General features: G+C 38.9%; 2 protein-coding genes across 4 annotated transcripts in view; both read left to right on the top strand.

Annotated features, from left to right (window-relative positions):
* Nucleotides 1–3,887, top strand: part of wipf1a (WAS/WASL interacting protein family, member 1a) — an 8,734-nt gene extending 4,847 nt beyond the window's left edge. Inside the window, exons 3-8 of one of the 3 annotated variants that reach the window (XM_026218665.1) lie at nt 1–70; nt 141–278; nt 990–1,655; nt 2,509–2,694; nt 3,348–3,452; nt 3,645–3,887. The exon at nt 1–70 is cut by the window's left edge and continues 60 nt beyond it. In XM_026218665.1, coding sequence (XP_026074450.1) covers nt 1–70; nt 141–278; nt 990–1,655; nt 2,509–2,694; nt 3,348–3,452; nt 3,645–3,691 — 1,212 coding nt within the window. In that variant the 3' untranslated portion in view covers nt 3,692–3,887. Of the gene's footprint in view, nt 71–123; nt 279–986; nt 1,656–2,508; nt 2,695–3,347; nt 3,453–3,644 lie in introns of all 3 variants that reach the window. The other 2 variants (XM_026218664.1, XM_026218666.1) reach the window with 2 other exon arrangements.
* Nucleotides 3,888–4,934: 1,047 nt separating this feature from the next.
* Nucleotides 4,935–22,659, top strand: gpr155a (G protein-coupled receptor 155a). The gene is made up of 16 exons (XM_026218660.1): nt 4,935–5,127; nt 5,808–6,272; nt 7,198–7,597; nt 8,399–8,567; nt 9,096–9,251; nt 10,816–10,899; nt 11,011–11,131; nt 11,653–11,734; nt 14,218–14,308; nt 14,704–14,887; nt 15,905–15,991; nt 19,445–19,584; nt 19,869–19,964; nt 20,056–20,120; nt 21,565–21,699; nt 22,040–22,659. Exons 2-16 carry the CDS (start codon nt 5,846–5,848, stop codon nt 22,215–22,217), a joined length of 2,415 nt encoding a protein of 804 aa, XP_026074445.1. The 5' UTR covers nt 4,935–5,127; nt 5,808–5,845; the 3' UTR covers nt 22,218–22,659.
* Nucleotides 22,660–24,258: the final 1,599 nt, after the last annotated feature.

The raw sequence follows: 24,258 nt of genomic DNA, 5'->3' as shown, positions 1-24,258 counted from the left end.
TCAGATATCAGCAAAGGAGCTCGACTGAAGAAAACCGTCACCAATGATCGCAGCGTCCCAATTCTGGATAGTGAGTTCACCTTTTGAATAATTCATTCTTATAATTATAATATCTTATGATAGTATTTTTATTTACGCAGAACCCAAAGGAGGCAGCGGAGGAGGGGGAGGGGGAGGAGGAGGAGGAGGGTTTGGGGGCGGAGCTCCAGGTGGAATGGGTGGACTGTTTCAGGGAGGAATGCCAAGACTGAGATCATCAGGAAACAGAGACAACACTGGTAATCATCTAAAATTAATTTATGATTATTTATTACCGCACAATACTTACATAAAGGGTTGAACTAAAACAAAAAAGAAAAAAAATACTACTAATGCTATTTATAGTAATCCTATTATTTTTGAATTGTGTCAAAAATTGTATTCAATTAATTATGATAATGCTATATTATACTAGATATACACTAAATATATCTATATATACACTGGATAATTCTGATTGAATTCATACTTTTTTATCCTGTTACTATACTATACTATACTATACTATACACTAATTGTATTTATAATTAAATCCTATTTCATTTAATCATATTTGCATTATGATGCAAATTTAAATCAAAATGTCTATACTACACTACACTACACTATACTATACTATACTATACTATACTGTTTAATTAAACTATACATATATAATGTTATGACACTTCATATCCAATTTATATTTCATTCAAATAAAAATCAGACTATACTACACTATACTCCACTGAACTTTACTGTACTATAGTAATATATATAATATATACTGTACATATATAGTATATTATATGTAATACAATAATAATAATAATATAATATTCCAAATCCTATAATAATATTCCTAATCCAAATAGAATCCTTATGTTGTTTGAATTGTGACAAAAATTTAAATGTGCTGTATACTTAAAACTTTTCTTCAAGTTCTTTTTTATTTTGTGCCGCTAAAGCAGTCAGACCACCGATGCCTTCAGCGGGGAGATTCCCGGCACCCAGCAGCCCAGCAGGAAGCAGACCCCCGCTCCCTACCGCCGGACGACCTTCTCCAGGGAGGGCCGGACCCCCACCTGTCCCACATTCGTCACGCTCACCCCAGAGCAGCTCTCCTAGCGGCCCTCCACCTCTGCCTGGAGCTCGACCGTCCAGCTCCTCACCTTCTGTTCCAGCCCCGAACCAGCCGGGCAGACGTCCAAGCATTCCTCGTCCCCAGAGGGACTCCCAGTCTTCCTTCCCTCCACCCCCAATGGCCGCAAGCACCCGGCCCCCATTACCCACAATGCCTAGCAGGCCCTCAGATGACTTCCCGCCCCCTCCACCACCCACCGGAGGAAGCAGAGCATCATTTTCTCGAGATGGACCATTACCACCACCACCACCTTCAACTGAGAGTAAACCATTAAGCTCTCAGAGGCCTATGAGCAATCCACCTCCATCCTTACCTCCAGGAAGAGGAGGAGGGCTCCCACCCATCCCACCATCCCCACGGGACGATCCGTACACTAGAGGCCCTTCGAGAAACAGCCTTCCTCCTCCACCGCCGACTGGACGCTCCAGCCCACTGCCACCTCCACCCACCGAGAGGCCGCCTCCATCAGGAAGGAGCCCATCCATACGCTCAGGTATGAGGAAGGACATTCCTGTTTTCAGTACACATGGTTCTAAAGCAGCTTTAAAGAAAATCATGATGTTAATGTTTAAAATATCTTAGTATCTTCATACCTTATACAGTAGATGCATTTATTAGATAAAAAATGAAGCATTTGAGATTTACTATATTTGTCACTTTACTGTATGTCTGTAGATAAAGTTTGATATATAATATAAGAGTTGAGTGATAATTTAGTTACATTTTGTGACAATATTAAGAGTCAAGCAGGTGAGATTTGCTATAGTTTATACATTTGTATTTATAAAAATGCAAAATACACTACCGGTCAAAGGTTTTTGGGTTGGGGTTATTTTTGTCTTTTTTCATGTTTTTGACTCTTATGCTCACCAAGTCTGCAAATATTTGATAAGAAATACAGAAAAATCAGTAATATTGTAAAATATGTATTGTCTCCCCTTTTACTGACCACAAAGTAGGAATTCCACTGCACCTAAAAATTTTAAGATCTAAATGAACTGATTTGATCAAAAAATTATATTTATCATCATTGAATCAACCAAAATGCATGGATTTATACACATACAACTATTTTCACAGGTTAAATCGAGTAGAAATAGCTCTACAAAATAATAATTGAAGGTTACCACTTTTTACAGGGTAGTAATAGTAACAATTATGCTATAATAAATGCTTTTAATTATATATTTAATTAACTATTTTAAAATGTTCCCAGTTTTCCAGTTGACTGAAACATGCATTAACCTGCAGACACTTGGTTCAAAAGACTGTTCTGAGGTTTAGGAATGAGAAATTGTTTTGTTATTATGTGGACTCCTCATTATCTGACTGGACCTCCCCTCCAGGACCTCTCCCACCTCCACCCACTGGAGGAGCAGGCAGAGGAGTGTCTCCCCCCTTACCTCCTCCCAATCGTCCCGGTGGATCAGGCAGACCCTCTCTTCCCCCAGAGCCGTCCAGAGAGCCCAGCTTCCCCCCACCACCCCCCGACACTATCAATGGCTTCCAGTGCCCTCCAGCACCTGCCACAGGTATGACTGACACACACACACACACACACACACACACACTCTCTCTCTCTCTCTCTCTCCTTAGCTCTCTCCTCCTATAGGTCAATAATACAGAAGCCACTTGGTTTAAAGTCAAAGAGAGGCATTTCTTCACCACTATCACCAATAAACAGAGTTGCAAATGAAGTAGGTTTTCTAGGACAGAAGAAAACATAGTGTTGGGGCAGTTCAACAAGATTTTACTTAAAGGTATAGTTCACCCAAAAATGGCACTTCTGTCATCATTTACTCACATGCAAGTGGTTCCAAACTTTCTTTTTTTTTCTGTGAAATGTAAAAAAAAATGATATTTTGAAAATGCCGGTGTTGGTAATCAAACAGTTTTGGTGCCCATTCATTGTATGGACAAAAAATACAATGGAAGTCAGTGGGTACTGAAACATTTAGATTTGTGCAGAAGAAAGAAAGTAAGGATTGGAATGATGTGTGGGTGAGTAAATGAAGACAGAATTGTTATTTTGGGTGAACGATTCCTTTAAAGTCAGTGGATAGCAGACACAGAATGACGTCGATATTAATATTGACTCAATGTGGCTATGATATGAGTGTTTGATAACTGTTCTTGATTGACTCGGTTTGGCTGCACATATTCTCTTGTATTTCTTTTCCTTTAGATGAGTGGGGGATGAGATTTTCCTTCCATCCTCTGATTGAATTACCTCCACCAGAGCCGTACGTGTCCTTCTCCAAGTCTTATCCCAGCAAATCTGGCGGCAAAGGTGAGCACTGCAGCATTTCGTGCAGAATTGTGTGTTATTGTTCATGCTGTCCACTCACAGTGGACTTTAGTTTTTCTGCTTTTACATGTAAACTTGACTAGATTTGCATATTTTTATGCAATATTTCAGCATTTCAAAATGTCATAAAGGTTTGATCAGTACAGAATGTGTCTATTTGTATTTGTTTTTCAGGAATGAGAGACAGAGGAGCGCCACCCTTGCCACCAATTCCCAGATGAAACGCTTTTGACATTATTCAGTAACTCATTTGTGAAAATATGAATGTTTTTAACTTTTTAACTTTAACTTTTTATTTAGTATTTTTAGTACTTTTTTAAATCACTTTTGCGTGCATTTTAATCTTTTGGGAAGAATTTTAAGTAAAAATAGTAAAAATGTATGTCCAAAACTATTAAAGTGCAACCTGTCATCATCTGAGAAAGTTTGTTTTAATCTTTTACACATTTACACAGATGCTATTTTACACATTACCCTATAATGCAAATTATGACACAGACATATGCATGCATATAATATAATTTATAATGTATTACAGTTAAATGTTAAATGTGAGATGTTAAAATCAAGAAAGTGTACCAAGGGTTTTCAATGTTTTTAGGACAAGGACCCCTTAAATGATAGAGCAGGGACCTCCGTCAATGTGTCAAGCAGAGCTATAATATACTATTATGATTAAGAATAAATCATACGTATATTGTTCAGACAGTAGATTTTTGTTGATGTACATGCATCACTGCCTGTATATTATATTATATTATTATTATGATATTATGCCTGCCTTTTCATTATTAAATTTGAGATTTCTGCATCATAACAAGCATGTTGAGATAAAAACCACAATACATTAGTTTTTGCATATGTAAATTGTTTCAGAGTCATAGCATATATTCTAATTTGACTAGTCAGGATATTTACATTTACCTGAACTTTAGCTTACTTTTTACTAAAACTTAACATTTTAATTTTACTGTGAGCTGGACAATTAAGAGTCAAATTAGTGAAATCAGTGAGTGTTTATGTAATGTGTAAGCAATAGCTGTTCTAAAAGTTGTTCTTTTACATTCGTGGACGTTTTTTTAAGCTATTTAATAAGAGTCTGCATTCACTTTTCTTACACAGAAACTGCCCAAATGGCCCAAACAAAGTAGTCAACAAATCAAATCAAACCAAACCAAATCAGCAGTACGCTTGATAATCCTTTGTTTGGAGAAATGCTGCAATCTATCGGTCATTACGAGAACGTATTTTGTAAGCTGTATGAATTGCATCGTTAAGTTTTTCAGAATGGATACTCTTTAATGTTATAATGTTACTACAATTCCCATATAATGGACAGATTTCATAACTGTTTTTTATTAAAAAGAGTTGTTACTATCAAGTCTGTTTTGGGTTAATGCAAAGCACCACGTGAAAAGGACTCCGGGCTCTTGTGCGCATGCGCACAGTCGTGCTGTTTTCTATTGGCGAGCTGAAGTTGTTGTGCAATGACGGGATACTTTACTGTACAGTAGCGGTGTGTGACACACACACTACCGAGTCTGAGATAACAAGACAAGCTCACAGCACTGAGAGCAGCAGAGTCGACACGGAAGAGCTCACAGTCTTCTGGATGAGACAGTATGCGTGTTTCTCACACACTAGAACGGCTTTACAGGTGAGTCTGTCAACAACACTCTACTGTTAGACACACACACACACACACGCACACACACTCAGGTGTGTTCAGGGCTGTGTTTCTCAGAGGCTTCCTGAGATTAGTTTCTCGTAGAGGCCAGTACGATGCTTTGGGGAAACGCTGTCCTGACTAACTTTACTACTGAGAGAGAAGCACAAGCGGATATTAAGTACGACGATGGCAGGACCCTAATATTAGTGGCACCTTGGAGCAAATATGGTACTCATTCAGTTTTACCATCTGATGCGTTCACTGTGTCTGTCTAGGTTTTGACTAAAAACATATCCCCATGTGCCTGTATATTTGCATATATATTAAGAAACATCATAATACCGTTTTAAGCATGTGAAGTCCGGCGTACTGTAAACAGTAGTCAAGAGGAAAAAGAAAAAACAGAAACATATGCATGTACATAATGTACACATGCATGCAATCTAAAAGAGTTTGCTTTAGTCTTTTATGCTTTGTACTATAGTTTAAACACGAGGCTTTTATGGCTCATGTACAGTAATATGATATGATTTGACTATCTCTATATATTCACATAGTCATTGTGCTGCAAAACGGTTAGTTAGAAACACATTTACATGTTTACTAGACTATGATGTTTTGTGTTCCAATAAAAAGCCACACATATGAATGGAGGTTTTGTTCTTTAGTGTCCGAGTGTTTTGAGGGGCCTGTGGTCAGCCTGAAGATGGACGGTCTGTCGGTCAATGTCTCCATCTTCAGCGGCAGCGATGGATCGGACCCCCCCTCCGTCCCCCCCTGCATGTCCATCGACAAGCTCCTTCCAGCCCTGCTCGAGTGTTTCGGGATCATTCTCTGCGGATACATCGCAGGCCGCACAAACATCATCCCAGCTACGCAAGCTAAAGGACTGGGCAGCTTCGTGTCCAAGTTTGCGCTCCCAGCCCTGCTCTTCAAAAACATGGTGCTGCTGGACTTTGGCAACGTCATCTGGCCGTTTTTCTTCAGCGTCCTGGTGGCTAAAGTGGCCGTGTTCTTCTTTGTGTGTGTCCTCACACTTCTGGTGGCGGACAGAGAGAGCCGTTTCTCCAAAGCTGGCCTCTTCTCCATATTTGCCACACAGAGCAATGACTTCGCTCTGGGGTTTCCCATAGGTGAGTGGAAAAGAGGAAAGACCTCATATAAAGTAAAAGGCTAAAGCATGTGTCTTTTACCGTGAGGAAACTCACTAATCATGAAAAACTTGATCTTCACAAAATCTGTATGCATGCGTGTTCTTTCACTTTCATATACTAAAAGTTCCCTGCATGCATGATGAGTTTGTAGGTAGCACAATCCTTATGCTGTGCAGCCTGTTCGTTTAGTTCGTGGCTCATCGAATGCATTTCCAAGGGCTTGGCACATAGTACTGATATGATTCACATATTGAACAATGGTGTCTTTATCAATGACTATTAACATCCACACCCACTAATAACAGTCTGTTTATCAGCATGTGCGGCAGTTCTGTCGTCAAGTAGATTCTGATTGGCTGTCACTGAAAAAAAAAAAAGGTTCTGATAGTGATTCCATTTATATTGTTCCTCTGTGGCATTATCATTGTAGAAGTGGTGAGGACTTCTCTGTTCTCATTGAATTTGAATGATTAATGCAAGTGTATAGCTATAGTAATCATCATTGTTGTGTATGGGCCTTTAAACATATAGTATTGGATGACAGTGTACGCCCCAATGGTGTTCCATTAACCTTTGACCCAGAAATTGCATAAACAAAAAGTCGAACTGAAACATGAATTTGCCGTATGCTGTTCCAAACCCATTATATCCTCTTTCTATCACACAAGAAGTTTCCCAGAAGAATGTCCAAGCTGCTCGCCAAGCATTTGTGCAAACTCCACCATGGTTTTAAAACACAAACCAATGCTGTTTGGTGTTTTCTTAAGTTTACGGTTAATAAAAACGAACACCTTGGACATTGTGCTCAACGTCTCCTCTTGTGACGAAAGAAAGCCGTAAGGGTTTGGGTTCTAATGGGTTCTTCTGGTTTATCTAATGCCAGCGGTCTGTGCCTCCTCCACAGTTGAAGCTCTGTACCGAAACACTCATCCTGAGTATCTGCAGTACATCTACCTGGTGGCCCCCGTCTCCCTCATGGTCCTGAACCCGCTAGGCTTTGCTCTCTGTGAGGTGCAGAGGCGGAGGACAGGGGAACCTCAGCCGCAGAGGAAGCTGAAGGTGCTGGGTTTGGTGCTCCTTCAGGTGGTCAAGAACCCTATTGTCTTCATGGTGGTGATCGGGCTTGTTTCTCACTTCCTGCTGGGCCAGAAGATCCCGGCCTTCATGGAGGAGTTTGTAGATGGCCTGGCGAACTCATTCGGAGGAGCAGCGCTGTTTTATCTGGGTCTGACCATGGTGGGGCAGCTGAAAAAGCTGACCCGCTCCACCGTGGTGGCACTTATTCTCCTCATCACGGCAAAACTGTAAGTCTCCATGTACATTGTTCATAGTGAAAGATAAATATTCATTCATCATTCATCATTTGTCGCTCTCTTCTTTGAAACACAAAATGTGAAGCTTAGCAGAATGTCCACACTGCTCTTTTCCTTTCAAACTGTTAAAGGTACAGTTCACCCAAAAAATTTTTAACATTGTGCAGTCACTCTCAAGTCATTCCAAAACTGTATGAATTTCGGTCTTCTTTCGAACACAAATGCATGTTACCCAACAGTTGCCGGTAGCCATTGACTTTCAAAGTATTTTTTATTCAAAAAAGAAACTCATGCTGGTTTGGAAAAACTTGAGGGTAAACAATGATGAAACTCTCTCTTTAAGCTCCTAAATGAACCAAAAAAGCACCATTAAAATGAAGAAATCATATGATAGCTTCGTGGAGGAGCAGAGCCAGTTTTCTAATGAACTATTTGGAGAGTATTCGAAGTGCGTTTATTTCCAGCCAGAGTCTTCAAGCCACTCACTCTGATCTCTGCGTGTTTTTCTAAGGTGGGAAAACTAATTTAGTATTCATGCCCTGGACTTGTTTGAATCTGTAAATATGCAGGTAGCGGCTTCCCGTTAAACTTTGCAGAGTTCATCCATGTGCTTTAAACGCACACGCTTCGTTAGAAGGAAAAAACACTGCTTGACCTGTGTGTGTAGTTTACTCCCAAACTCTTTTTCCGTTCTTACTCGTATTGTTGAGTAAGATGAATAATAATGTTGACAGGGCTAAAAACGGTTCCTGTAATCTGAAGCGCTCCCTCTGTTCCCCCTGATGTCTTTAGGCTGGTGATGCCTCTGATCTGTAGAGGGATGGTTGAGGTCTTGGACCGTGGAAACAGGAGCTCGCTGAACCACACCAGTCTGTCAAACTATGCCTTCCTGTATGGAGTCTTCCCCACGGCCCCGAGTGTGGCCATATATGCATCACAATACAACATGGAGCTGGAAGTGGTACGATCTTTGTGTAGATTCAGTCAAAATTAGTTCTTCAATTATTTAGAAAAAAACTAACGAAAGTATTTGAGCAGCACATCAGCATGCTTTCTGAAGACTGGAGTAATGATGCTGAAAATTCAGCTTTGATCACAGGAATAAATTACAGTTTAACATGTATCCAAAGGGAAAAAGTTTATTTTACATTGTAATAACTTTTCAAATGATCACTGTATTTTTTTTAATTAAAAACATGCAGCCCTGGTGAAGATAAGAGACTTAAACATTAGAAAAATTAACTTTTTTGAGCTAACATTTTAAAATGAATTAGATTTTTTTCAGCTAAGGTTGCAAATATCTGCATATTACAAATTATATTCTACATTTACACTATTTATTTTACCTGACACCATTCCCATGGCATGCTTAACTTCATTTGAACCTTATTTAATTGACTCATGCATTTTATCAAAGTACCTCCATATAAAATGTTTAGGTTTTTTTTGGTGGTGATCACCTTCTCTATGAAACATTTGTCCCGTCCAGGTGACCTCAGGGATGGTGATCAGCACGTTTCTGTCTGCTCCCATCATGTATGTGTCGGCCTGGCTGTTGACCATCCCGTGGATGGACTCAGATCCACTAGCATCAGCGCTGCAGCACGTCAGCTTCAACATCAGCATTATCAGCCTCTTTGCATTGGTAAGTGTCGACACGCTTTCCTTTCTCTTTCTCTCCGTCCAATTCAGTCTGGTTTTGCTTCCTGTTAAAGACAGAAAGGCTTACAGTGTGGTAATATTGCTGTCGGCCTCATGCCGGTGGGGAGAGCACCTGTTTGTGTTACTTCTGCTCTCATGCAGGTGATTATTATGGGATGAAGGTAAATCCATGGAAACCAGGAATGATTTCATTGTGGACGTGCTGTGGGAAATCTGTTATGATGGAAAATTACTTTGTTTTTGGTGTAATATATTTGATGATATTGTGTACTGGGTCTATAATTGTATTCAAAATGCATGATTCATTTATTAAAACATTTAACGTATAAGCTCTAGTAATATATTCAGTCACCTCAGCAATTTCTGAATTCAAATAAATTGTAAATTGTTGGAGGGTAACGTAGTACAATACGACTATCCTGGTATCATAATAAAGAAAAATCGTTAAAATAATTTTGTAATAAACTTTTTACCATTTTAAATTTGTTTGAGCTGTAAAATGTCATGTGACACAATTATTAAAATTAATAATTATAAAAAAAAAATTGATATTTGAAAATTATTTTGAAAATATTTAAAAGCTTTTTTAATAGATAATAAACAACAATAATAAATAAGTGATGCACTAATGTGAAGTTAAAATAATAATAATAATAATAATAATAATAATAATAATAATAATAATAATAATAATAATAATAATAAATATATATATTGTTACTTGGTTATAACACATTACAAATGGAGTTGTTGAATTTGAACTTTTGTTGAAAAAGGCATAAATGTTTTTCAAAAATATGATACTAAAATGAATACGAAAAGTAAATTCTTGGGCATTTTAAAAATACTTTTTCTTGTCTTAAATGTCCTTTTATATAATTTCAGAGTCATATCAAGATTATCTAGGAAAATCTGATAAATCAAAACTGAAATTGAGTTATTTCAGCTACTGTATACAACAAAACGCTGCAAAAATCAACTCGTTATAAAAACTGACAATATATTTTTCTTTGGTTTTGACATCAAAACACAGACAACAACAGATCTCAAAACATGCACACACTGAATAAACAAACCCAGTAAAAGTGTTTACATGCAAAGTGAAATTAGAGGGCAGAAGAAAAGTTAAGAAGAAGAGCCGTTAGTGTTTGCATGATCATACATGTCATCACATGTCATAAAACATTGTCATTATAAGATCTTAAGTTGTTATGACCATTGAAATTCAAGCACTTCACCGCGGTGTTCAAGCAGGTCCTGTGCTTGCGTGTCTAGTGTAGATGTGAGCCAATCTCAGACTGTCATGCTGTTGTCAGATGCAGCTGTTGACACTTCCTTCCTCTTTGCGTTTAGCTTGAAAGAAAAAAAACTAGAATCTGAAGTTTGGTTCAAGATTATATATAGCATTAAACATGCATATACAGCCTCTGAACCGGTTGAATCAGGTTGTTACTGTAGGTGTATGTTCACATGTTGTGCTGAGAGTATTCAGGCTCTCACTTCTCTGCAATGCTCTGTTGATGTTCATGCTCTTTCTGTCCCTGCAGGTCTGGAGTGTCACAGTCATGCTGCTTAGCAGAAAGTTTCACAGGATTCCTCACATTTTCACCATCAACCTCTTTATGGCGCAGGTAGTTTTCGGGTTTCAGATACACCGTACTTTTCCATTAATACCATAAATATGTTTCTGAACATGAAAGTGCAGTCAAAGTGCCCAGACAAATACTGTCCTGTGTTTGTAGTTATTAGCCTGTGTTGGCATGATAGCGTGGAACTTCCTGGCAGAGCAGGATAACTTCCTGGGTCAGGTGTTGACCTTTACTCTACTGTACGGCTCTCTCTACAGCACATATGTTTGGCCCGGTGAGTCACTCCAGGTTGAGAAATCACCTGTTGCAAAACCATTAAACACTACCTGGTGCACACAAAACCATTACAATTCAGAGAATAAGAGCAAAACAAAACCCTGGCACACTGTTTACCTCTCAAGCATGCATGAACTGCTGAACATGGATATATCAGTACTGTTTTAGCAAATATTAAACAAAAAATCTGAATGAAAAAAATAATTAATTAAATTAATTCCTTCATATGAACTTCAAACTTTTATCATTTTTACAGTCCCCTAAGTTGTATACGTATATAATATGTATTAAAAAAACATTGCATATGCAAAATTGAAAGCAAGCTGGTTTAGTTTAATCAGGTGTGGGTTTACAATGCAACTTCTGTTGTAGATTTGAAGAAATATACTGTAATTATAGCAACTGAACATTTCTTATCCAGAATTATGGTTTACTACTGAATAAAAAAAAATCTGTATATAAAGTGACAGACGTTTAGGTTTCAAGTGTTTGAATGATGTTGTTGGTTGTGTTGTGAAGGTCTGATCGCTCTGTCTCTGCTCCTCATGAGGGGCGAGGAAGTGTCCTTCAGGCCGGGGCTCACTGTGATCACTGGCTGGGGGTGAGTGGCATATTCACTGAACACATTCACTGTACACATTCACCGAACACACTCACCGAACACACTCACTGAACACAGTAACTGATCACATTCACTGATCACATTCACTGATCACATTCACTGATCACATTCACTGATCACATTCACTGATCACATTCACTGAACACATTCACTGAACACATTCACCGAACACACTCACCGAACACACTCACTGAACACACTCACCGAACACAGTCACCGAACACAGTCACCGATCACATTCACTGAACACATTCACCGAACACACTCACCGAACACACTCACTGAACACATTCACTGAACACATTCACTGAACACATTCACTGAACACATTCACTGTACACATTCACTGTACACAGTCACTGATCACATTCACTGAACACATTCACTGAACACATTCACCGAACACATTCACCGAACACACTCACCGAACACACTCACCGAACACACTCACCGAACACACTCACCGAACAGTCACCGATCACATTCACCGATCACACTCACCGAACACACTCACCGAACACAGTCACCGAACACAGTCACCGAACACAGTCACCGAACACAGTCACCGAACACAGTCACCGAACACAGTCACCGAACACAGTCACCGAACACAGTCACCGAACACACTCACCGAACACAGTCACCGAACACAGTCACCGAACACAGTCACCGAACACAGTCACCGAACACAGTCACCGAACACAGTCACCGAACACAGTCACCGAACACAGTCACCGAACACACTCACCGAACACACTCACCGAACACAGTCACCGAACACATTCACCGAACACATTCACCGATCACACTCACCGATCACACTCACCGAACACACTCACCGAACACAGTCACCGAACACAGTCACCGAACACAGTCAGTCACCGTACACAGTCAGTCACCGTACACAGTCAGTCACCGTACACAGTCAGTCACCGTACACAGTCACCGAACACAGTCACCGAACACAGTCACCGAACACAGTCACCGAACACAGTCACCGAACACAGTCACCGAACACACTCACCGAACACAGTCACCGAACACAGTCACCGAACACAGTCACCGAACACAGTCACCGAACACAGTCACCGAACACACTCATCGAACACACTCACCGAACACAGTCACCGAACACAGTCACCGAACACAGTCACCGAACACACTCATCGAACACACTCACCGAACACACTCACCGAACACACTCACCGAACACACTCACCGAACACACTCACCGAACACACTCACCGAACACACTCACCGAACACAGTCACCGTACACAGTCACCGTACACAGTCACCGTACACAGTCACCGAACACAGTCACCGAACACAGTCACCGTACACAGTCACCGTACACAGTCACCGTACACAGTCACCGAACACAGTCACCGAACACAGTCACCGTACACAGTCACCGAACACATTCACCGAACACATTCACCGAACACATTCACCGAACACACTCACCGAACACACTCACCGAACACATTCACCGAACACATTCACCGAACACATTCACCGAACACAGTCACCGAACACAGTCACCGAACACAGTCACCGTACACAGTCACCGTACACAGTCACCGAACACAGTCACCGAACACATTCACCGAACACATTCACCGATCACAGTCACTGTACACAGTCACCGATCACATTCACCGAACACATTCACCGAACACATTCACCGAACACAGTCACCGAACACAGTCACCGAACACAGTCACCGAACACAGTCACTTTACACAGTCACTTTACACAGTCACTGTACACAGTCACTTTACACAGTCACTGAACACAGTCACTGAACACAGTCACTGAACACAGTCACCGACTGATCTACACTGTGGCACAATCACACTGATACTCTGTAAGATGCTGCATATGAAGAGTTAATTTGCAAAAATTGACAATTTTCAAAAATCATGTTGTGCATTCCAATTGATTCCAATCAAACTGCAGTGGGATTATTTTAATAAGATTCAAACAAATACAGCTAACTAACATGATAACATCATAAAAACATGATCTGTTTTTGCAAATAAACTCTTCATATGTTCTGCAGTATAAACCTACTTTGAGGTCTGAGATTGTTCGTCAGTAGAACAGTTTTACTATAATGTCGAACTACATTAGTCATACTCCAGTCAGAGAAGTTGATGTTGTGTTGTGATTGAGAACAGCCTCATAAAGACCTTGCTTTCCCAAGAGGCATTGCAAATGACAAATTGTCTCCGTACAGTCTCAAAATACTTGAAACCAAATATATAATATTTTCTAATCAGTGATTTAAGTACACGGGCTTGCACCATTGTGCTTCTTATTCTGTGATTCACCTTAGACCGAGATGATATGGATCTTGACCTAATAACTTTTATTTGAAGAATTTCTGGAAGCAAACCTCTGTTCGACAACTAGATCAGCTCTGATGTCTGCGCTTGTCTCTCTCTGTGTCTCCTGCAGCGTCCCAGCTCTGGCTGTCAGTGTCCTCCTCCTGACAGGGGAACGGCTGCCGGACACTATCGACTCTGCATTCTTCTATGGGAAGACACAGGTACAGAGCTGAAGAAAGACAGCCTTTCACACTGCGCACAGTCACAGAGGCCCTCGTTCAATCTCTCTGTACTGTTACCAGTTTCCGAATCCGACCTGTCTGTTCAGGATTGACTGCTTTAGTAGTGGTGTAAAATCACAGTGAAGCATCTGCTAGCAGGAAGTGTGTTACTTACAACTTACAATGCAGTTACATTTACATTTATTAAAAGCATGTGCCCTACATGCATTTGCACGTTTGAGATGAAACTGAGAGTTTTGAGGTCACCTTGTGTTCTTCTAAAAGCTGAAACAAATATGGTAAAGTGGACCTGAAGTCATCCTGAATGGATTAAGCACACTGTGTTTATTGTCAGTAGTCATGTAATGTTTTGTTTCCGGTGGTTTGTGTTTCAGGTGATGTGCACATCTGTGGTGTTATTTGTGAGTATCGTGCTGTGCGGCGTCTCTCTCGCTCTGCTCAGCAGACGAACACAAGACTTCGACGGCCTTGAACGTGGATCAGCGTCTGACAGTGAGGAGGACACACACACACACAGCTCTGAGGAGCAGCCCTCCGCTGTAGGCAGCATCAACACCGGTATGACACGCACGACTCATGCTCTTCTCATAACATGGAATCATGGGAGTCTGAAGATTTGGAATTTTTTAGATAAATTCTCGCAAGAATGTTCTTATGTGCAGTTCTCAAAAAAAAAAAAATTCTGATATGCTGATTTATCATAAGTGTTGAAAACATTTGTGCTGCTTCATATTTCACAATATTACAGATCTAATAAATGCAGCCTGGATTAGCAACAGAAAATACTTAAAAAAAAAACACTGAAAACCTTACTGATCTTTATGATAATACTTGTAATATTAATATTGTTAATTTGTTGTTGGAAACAACCCAATTAATTCATGTATCATCCTTACATTTGGAAATTTCGAAGTTTTCGAAGGTTGTTTATGATGATTTTTAAGAACCATCTTTTTAGGATGTTTTGTCTTTTAGAACAATTTTAAAAAAATGTTTTTGGGGAAAATATTTTAGACTATAAAATAAGATAATTGTAGTTCGGATGAATTCTGTGAATCTGGCCCTCGAATACATACTAGCATGCTGTTGATGTCATATTATATATTTTACACTGCCCACTTTTTATGTAAAAAAGCAATATAGTTTTACATGGTCCCTGTGTGTAGTACTGTATTTTAGTGGGAAACAATGTTTCAAACAGTAATGTGTGACGTGATCTCATTATATATATCATAATTATAATATAATTATATAAATCAGCATTTTAAATTTTCCATGAATATTTAAAGTAAAGGATAGATAAGAGAATGTCATCACATTGGAAAAGGAAGTCAGGCGTGCTGCATTGTGGGATACAGTTATCCACGCACTGTGCTCTGGTTATAAACAGCACAGTTTAGATTCATCTGCTTATTTCATAAATAGAGAAAATGTTCATAGTGAGCACAGAATACATACTATTTTGAGAATGAAAATTGTAGCTAGTAAAAGTAGTATGCTGTTCACAGCCTGCAAGAACAAAACATGTGCATGACTATGTGAAGGATTTGACTGATGTTTGTGTGTGTTTGTCAGACTGTCAGATGTGCGAGTGTGCGTGTGGCCCTCCGCAGTCCCTGCCTGACATCACAAGTGCCAAAGAGGAAGCACCCATCCAGACAGGTTCTCTCTTTATTTCACTTCCTGTAGGTCAGAGATGGCTTCCTGTAGCTGGAGCTCAACAGATCGTACAGCAGACGTATGCAGAAGGAAGTTCTGTATAAAGAGAAATGTAATAGTCTGTTCATAGTAGAATAGTTCCTCCACATATCAACACTTTAAATACTAGATTTGGTTTCGTGGTTAGCTGATTGATATCAAGTCAGTGGAGTTCACATGCTCACTACATCTGAAAACCCTGTTTTCTCACTTTGTCTAATCTTCTCATCAAGATCTGCTCACCTTTATACAACTAGCAGAAACTCTTTCTGGCCTTTCGTACATTTTCAGATGACAGATTTAAACACTGTAAATTGAGCGAGCAAGTGCAGAGGTGAAGTCCGCTGCAGCTTTGAACCTTAGCACGTCTGAAATATCATCTGTAAATATCATCAGTTATGCTAATGAAGAACGAAAAGCGTTCTTGATGATAGTCTGTTTCTCATATGTGAACCACTTTTGGATACTTTTAAGATTAATGCACTGAATCCGATTATCGGTCTGATATCGGTATCGGCCGATAATGGCTTTTAATGTAAATATCGGCATCTGAACAATTTGACAAATTAAGCCGATATGTCTTGCTGATAAGAGGAATACGCTAACTTGCATGCGTTCAAGTGATTAGATTACATCAGCAGTGTGGCTCAAAGTTGTGTCTGAATGATGATTAGATTCACTCTTTTGGATCGCTGCATTTATTCTGTGAAAGTGTGTACAGAATGACGCATTTGGTGTATGATAGATTAAACAAAACCATAAGCACATGCAGCGACAGCCAGCCTCCCCCAGGTCCTAACACCCGTTTTGTAAGGAGTTATAATCTGTAAGGGGCGCTGTTGGCCTACTTCTATCTAAATTTGAAGTAAAATAGCCTATAAGAAATAACATTTAAGCCGCTTTTCCACCGAGAGTACCTGGAACTTTTTTCCCACCAGACCTGTAGCTGTCTGCGTTTCCATCGCGGTCTAAAGTAGATTAGGCAAATTGTCTTGAGAGGTAGGTCTGTTGCGTTTCTCAAAACTAAGTATGCAAATTTCAGACTTGCATCCTCGGTAGTTCGTAATTCAACAATGAAACAAAATATTATATCAAACATTGCCTGTTTTTAATTTCATTTTAACATATTAATAGATTAATAGAATACCAAAGACCAAAGATTACCTGTTAAGATTTACTCGAAACTAATTATATCTTATGTTAATCCACTACAGAGACATCAGAGCCAGTGGGAAATGTCAGAAGAGTTAGCGGAGTTGAGGCTGATCGCATGGAGCTCCCGCGACGCATATTTTCAAATAAGCTCTGTTTTTAGTAATAAACAGCAGATTTGAGTTTGAAACAACTACATTCTTGCCTGAAATACTTTTAAAAACTACGTTTCATGACAATAACAGTTAACTCTGCATCTTCTTTGTAATGTAAAAACAAATAAATTATTTTAAAAAAACTACAAAAATTAAAAATATTTTGCTTATGATTTCTGCACAGGAGAGACTTGGTGTTGCTTGCAAACAAAAGGAAATAGATCGGTATCGGCATATTGGATACTTGCAAAAGTCCAATATCGTGCATCCCTATTTAAGGTCTTTTGAGCATCTCAGACATGGTCACCTATACTTTTATGTGTGATGTATTATACAGTATTGTTCAAAATAATAGCAGTACAATGTGACTAACCAGAATAATCAAGGTTTTTAGTATATTTTTTATTGCTACGTGGCAAACAAGTTACCAGTAGGTTCAGTAGATTGTCAGAAAACAAACAAGACCCAGCATTCATGATATGCACGCTCTTAAGGCTGTGCAATTGGGCAATTAGTTGAAAGGGGTGTGTTCAAAAAAATAGCAGTGTCTACCTTTGACTGTACAAACTCAAAACTATTTTGTACAAACATTTTTTTTTTCTGGGATTTAGCAATCCTGTGAATCACTAAACTAATATTTAGTTGTATGACCACAGTTTTTTAAAACTGCTTGACATCTGTGTGGCATGGAGTCAACCAACTTGTGGCACCTCTCAGCTGTTATTCCACTCCATGATTCTTTAACAACATTCCACAATTCATTCACATTTCTTGGTTTTGCTTCAGAAACAGCATTTTTGATATCACCCCACAAGTTCTCAATTGGATTAAGGTCTGGAGATTGGGCTGGCCACTCCATAACATTAATTTTGTTGGTTTGGAACCAAGACTTTGCCCGTTTACTAGTGTGTTTTGGGTCATTGTCTTGTTGAAACAACCATTTCAAGGGCATGTCCTCTTCAGCATAGGGCAACATGACCTCTTCAAGTATTTTAACATATGCAAACTGATCCATGATCCCTGGTATGCGATAAATAGGCCCAACACCATAGTAGGAGAAACATGCCCATATCATGATGCTTGCACCTCCATGCTTCACTGTCTTCACTGTGTACTATGGCTTGAATTCAGAGTTTGGGGGTCGTCTCACAAACTGCCTGTGGCCCTTGGACCCAAAAAGAACAATTTTACTCTCATCAGTCCACAAAATGTTCCTCCATTTCTCTTTAGGCCAGTTGATGTGTTCTTTGGCAAATTGTAACCTCTTCTGCACATGCCTTTTTTTTAACAGAGGGACTTTGCGGGGGATTCTTGAAAATAGATTAGCTTCACACAGACGTCTTCTAACTGTCACAGTACTTACAGGTAACTCCAGACTGTCTTTGATCATCCTGGAGGTGATCATTGGCTGAGCCTTTGCCATTCTGGTTATTCTTCTATCCATTTTGATGGTTGTCTTCCGTTTTCTTCCACGTCTCTCTGGTTTTGCTCTCCATTTTAAGGCATTGGAGATCATTTTAGCTGAACAGCCTATCATTTTTTGCACCTCTTTATAGGTTTTCCCCTCTCTAATCAACTTTTTAATCAAAGTACGCTGTTCTTCTGAACAATGTCTTGAACGACCCATTTTCCTCAGCTTTCAAATGCATGTTCAACAAGTGTTGGCTTCATCCTTAAATAGGGGCCACCTGATTCACACCTGTTTCTTCACAAAATTGATGACCTCAGTGATTGAATGCCACACTGCTATTTTTTTGAACACACCCCTTTCAACTAATTCAACTAATTGCCCAATTGCACAGCCTTAAGAGCGTGCATATCATGAATGCTGGGTCTCATTTCTGAGAATCTACTGAACCTACTGGTAACTTGTTTGCCACGTAGCAATAAAAAAATATACGAAAAACCTTGATTATTCTGGTTAGTCACATTGTACTGCTATTATTTTGAACAATACTGTATAATATGTTTGGAAAAGTTGTCTGAACATATTTGAGTTTTACATGAAATCAGGGACAAAAACTATTCCTTTATTGACTTCTGCATCAATAAAACATCACTAAAAGTTGACCGATACTTTGAAATATATTGTGAAATATGCTTGTTTTAGGTCCGTGTGGCCAGCAGTGTACATCCACAAGCTGTTTGCTGGTTGAAGAGGAACAGAAAGTGGCAGATGGACAAAACGCAGATATACAGTCGACGAGACACATGCTCATGTGTCTGTTACTGACCGTCAGTCTGCTCGCTGTGAGTACACCCGTTCACCATGCAATTCATATTAACACCTACCATGGTCAAGAATCTGATGATTCTGAATTAAAGTCTCATACATTAAAATTACACACTAAAAAAATTATACAAGTGCCCCGATACTGTAACGAAAAAAAGATTTTTTTGTATATGATAGCATGCTTTTTCTTTTTTCTCATTTCATTATGCATACTACTCTTATCTGTGGGTGGAGTTTCACCATTATGTACAGTTAGAATCTAGTCATTCTTCAGTGAAGTGTGTGTGTGTGTGTGTTGTAGAATCTCTCCAGCTGTCTGTGGTGGCTCTTTAATAAAGATCCAGGGCAGCTGTATCTGGAGCTGCAGTTCTTCTGTGTTGTGGCCAACTTTGGGCAGGTAAACCAGTGTCACATGTGTTGTGCTGAAGTCTTACTATGTAACAGATTTTACTGAAACATGCATCTATATATTGTTTTTTCCACTGTAGGGCCTCATTTCTTTTGCCTTTTTTGGCCTTGACAAGCATTTAATTATTTCTCCGTTCAAAAAGAGGTAAGAATTTTATTTAAATGGTCATATGATGATGTATCACATTTTTTCTTTTGAGATATTGGGAAAGCATGCTGTGTTTTTTTTATTACTACTTCCTCTCGTTTCCAAAAAGATCATTTATTGAGACTAAGCGGATAAAGCTATTTTTTTTTTTTCAACCATTTTAAAACAACTTCTATCAGTCAGATGAATGAATTTGAATGCATGCAGAGGGGACAATTCAGTGGATGCAATTCTTTTTAGACCGTTCTAGGTTTAGTTTGAGGGAACTGGTGAAATATTGAAATATAAAACACTTTATAGAACAAATATAGAACAAGATCCCTGTTCTCTGAACAGAAGCACATTTCAGTTAGGATAGCGCCGTGATCCTGTTACACTGTAGTGCAGCTTTGCAAATAAGGCTGTTGTTGAAGGATGGAGAAGATAAAAACAGCTTGACAGCAAACCCACAGCACAATGCTGTCCCTCATTGTACATGCAAATATGGCATTTTCATAACTCCTGATGGCACAGCTGCCCGTTTAATTTTAAGAGTCAGAGAGAGGGTAGAAAATTGGCACAAAAACTTGATTGACATTTATAAGTGGTGTGGGAAATGAATAAATAATTGAATGGGCCCTATTCCACGTTCTTGTAGCATTTGTAGTGAAATTACCCATTTAATGCCATTATAATGTTAAAGTTGCTTTTTGAAAAAACGTTCTTTCTTTTTTATTTATGTTTTCATGGATTTTCTTCAATAAATGGTCTGGATAGGGAGAAGGAGTGTTTATTTAAAAAGAAGAAGAAAGATGCTGTTTACAGAAGTAGCTCAACCAAAAATGAAATTTTGCTAAAAAAATTGCTTCCTCTCAGGCCATCCAAGATGTAGATGAGTTTGTTTTTTCATCAGATTTGGAGAGATGTATCATTGCATCAGTGTCACACCAGTGGATGCTCTGCAGTGAATGGGTGCCGTCAGAATGAGAGTCCAAACGGCAGATAATAACATCACATTTATAAGCAAAAACAGTCCATATCAGCTCTAAACCGATATGATGTGAGAGGACGAGAAGGACTTTTTCACTGGTCACCTATTTTGGCCAGAAGTGACTGTATAAAATTAGAAACGTCTTGATGGATTTGTTTCTTACAAACAAGCAGCTTTTCTCTTCACTGGACATTAACTGATGGACTGGAGTGCTGTGGATTATTGTGATGTTTTTATCAGCTGTTGTGACTCATTCTGACGGCACCCATTCACTCAGAGCATCCATTGATAAGTGATGCAATCTTACATTTCCACAAATCTGATGAAGAAATCTGATGGATGGCCTGAGAGTGAGCAGGTTTTCAGCTAATTTACATTTTTTGGTAAACTTTTAATGTGAAAATGTACAGGTGTTGTACATGCCGTGTAAATAAGTAGTGTACTAATGGAGTGGTCTGTGTGTTGCTAAAGGTTAGCGAGCCTGTGGCAGAGCTGGGGTCAGGAGGTCACCGGCTCTGCAGTGTCTGAGGAGATCAGACTGACCTGCACTCAGTTCCTCACATATCATAAAGAGCAATGCGTCAGAGACATCGTTCACAAGAAAAGGTTAGAGACCTTCACTGCTGTCTCTGCATTTGTTTGCACTCAATTGTTTTAATGTAACCATTCAATTGCATGCATTGATGTCTTTTTGCAATTATAGTCTAATTTTGCATGTTACATCATGTTTGTTAAAATGTATTTGCATGAATCTTAATTTATTTAGTTTTTTAAAGCATGACCCTTTTCGATTTTTTTATTTTTTATTTAAAACCTCTCCTTGGCTTTCCGATCCTCTGTTATTTCCTGTCCATCTGCCGCTTGCTACCCTTGCCTGTCTGTCTCTGTCTCCTTGTCTGTCTGGTTTGGGTGGGGTGCAGTCGGTGACTCTTGCTCTGCTATGCAGGTGTGGAGAGACGTTTCTGGGCAGTGAGCTGGTGCGCTGGCTGCAGAGCGTGGGGTTGGCCAGCGACCCGGGCGAGGCTCTGGTGTACGGCTCACGTCTGCAGGAGGGCGGAGTCATTCAACACATCACCCTTGAGCACAGCTTCCAGGATGAAGCGCTGCACTACCGCTTCACCTAGAGGAGTCGAACCGCTTCCAGCGTTCACCAGTTTAGCTAATGACACAGCGCACATTTAAGTGAATTATTTATTATACAGATACTAATAGCCACAACCAGATGTGAAAAGTAAAGAGGTCTTGAACACTTTACCTACCTCACACATTCAGGAACTGACTGGAAATCCTGCTCCTCTGTTTTTTTTTTTTTTTGTATTATTATTTTGACCTCTATATTGAATTGACTGACACATTCATTTCAGAATTGTATTCATCCGTAACAGGTTGAATTAGATTTAAAGTATAAGGTTCTGCACCACACTGGCTGTTGTTGCAGGTTTTTTTTTTTGTTTGTTTGTTTGTTTTTTAATGAGATTATTATTATTATAAAGTTGACAGTTAGTAAGTTATCTTTATGTTCATTTCTGCCAGCTTTCAATTTCTGCAATAAAACATTTCTCCATACGAATCTTTCTGGAACTATTAACTTTACAGAGTACTTCAGTGAAAGTGTTTGTTAACTGCATGGGAAATCTGTGCTTCATAGAAAGAATATATTATTTAAAAAAATATATATTGTTTAATACCCAGCCAAAAAAAAAAAACCACCACAAAACATTAGAAATTATATTTTAAATGAATGTACTGTATCTAATTTCAATAATAGTAGCCCTTTATTTTACAGTCCTGTTCTGCATGTGGATGTTATGTACTTATTATAGTGCATTACAGCAGAATAACTCAAGAAATAAAGAGGTTCTAACCCCCTTAACCAATGTAGTTACCTTATATTACCCAGAACTTTCTTTAGTAAATACAATGCATATACTGTAAAATAAAGTGCAACCCATTTAATTATAATATATATTTTTTTATTTTTTTGACAACCGTGTCAACAACCAAAAGTGAGACTATAGAAAGATTCTGAAAGAACTCACATTCTAAGACCAAAACAAGGGACGGAACTGGATTTGGAAATTCCAAATGATTCCTCCTCTTCACTGGAACTGATTACATTTTTTTGGTTACACAGTAACAACAGATTGAGGTGAGGGCGAATCCCGCGGACGTCAGCGAGTGTCATTTCCTTTACCTGCTCTCCTCTGAACACTGCTGTCATTTTATCAGCTGTGAGGACATCACGGAGTTCCAGAATTCCCGAAACAACAATAAAGGCATGCTCATGGACTTTACTAAGTGTTTCTGAACACATCTGCTTTAATAGAACGGCAAGTTAGAAAGGTTCCTGGAAACTGAATGTTCACACAATCAAACATTTCTGCAATTAATTATTTAACTAAGTGTTTGAAAGCATAAGATCTCTGTGCGTCATAGAAACAAATCGGCATTGAATATGGAAAAGGCAAGGCAGACAATTTAGGTTTCCCATTTGAGATCTTTGACATACACTAAAACGGTAAAAACATAACATTATTTTAACTGAAGTAACGCGTCAGTGATGAGAAAAATGTGACAAGTTAAAATATATTACCTGTTACAGTCACACTATAATTTAAGATCCAGTTTTCACTATTAACTGTGCCTCTATAAACTCCTAATTTGCTGCTTATTAATAATAAGATGGGGTGGGTCTAAAATATGTTCATGCAGAATAAGGAAGTAATATGTGTTTTATAAGTACTAAACAGCCAGTATGTTGGCTTATTGGTCCTTAAAATAAAGTGTTAGCTTATTTACTATTACAAGTTAAGAGTCTTCTATACAATGATTTCAAATGATATCCAAAGATACAGGAAGTGCCTGAATGATTGTGCAAATGATGTCTCCCACTAGCTCTCTGCAACAGTACGGGGTTTTCATTCAACTTTGGGAACTTTAATGTCTGAGGGGTTGAGCTGTACGGAGGTCACACCGTTAAAACCACCTTGGGTTTTGTTAACCATGCCTTCATTTATATTGATTACTTTTCAGATGGTTTATGTATAGATTTAGTTTTGCCAAAAGATGTATTGTTTTTACACTTAACATTACTGTTCAATTTGTTAACAGATTATAAAATATAGCTAGTATCAGTAAAGACCTTCAATTTTGAGGCATGAGATG

Source organism: Carassius auratus, chromosome 34, assembly GCF_003368295.1.
Source record: "Carassius auratus strain Wakin chromosome 34, ASM336829v1, whole genome shotgun sequence".
Lineage (NCBI taxonomy): Eukaryota > Metazoa > Chordata > Actinopteri > Cypriniformes > Cyprinidae > Carassius > Carassius auratus.
Note: the sequence above shows the minus strand (reverse complement) of the source record. Positions and strands in the feature narration are given on the sequence as shown.

Coding starts and splice junctions, on each gene's coding strand:
- gpr155a (XM_026218660.1), top strand. CDS start 5,846: ATGGACGGTCTGTCGGTCAATGTCTCCATCTTCAGCGGCAGCGATGGA. Junction 15,992..19,444: donor GGAAGCACCCATCCAGACAG/GTTCTCTCTTTA, acceptor TGCTTGTTTTAG/GTCCGTGTGGCCAGCAGTGT. Junction 19,965..20,055: donor TTGTGGCCAACTTTGGGCAG/GTAAACCAGTGT, acceptor TTTCCACTGTAG/GGCCTCATTTCTTTTGCCTT.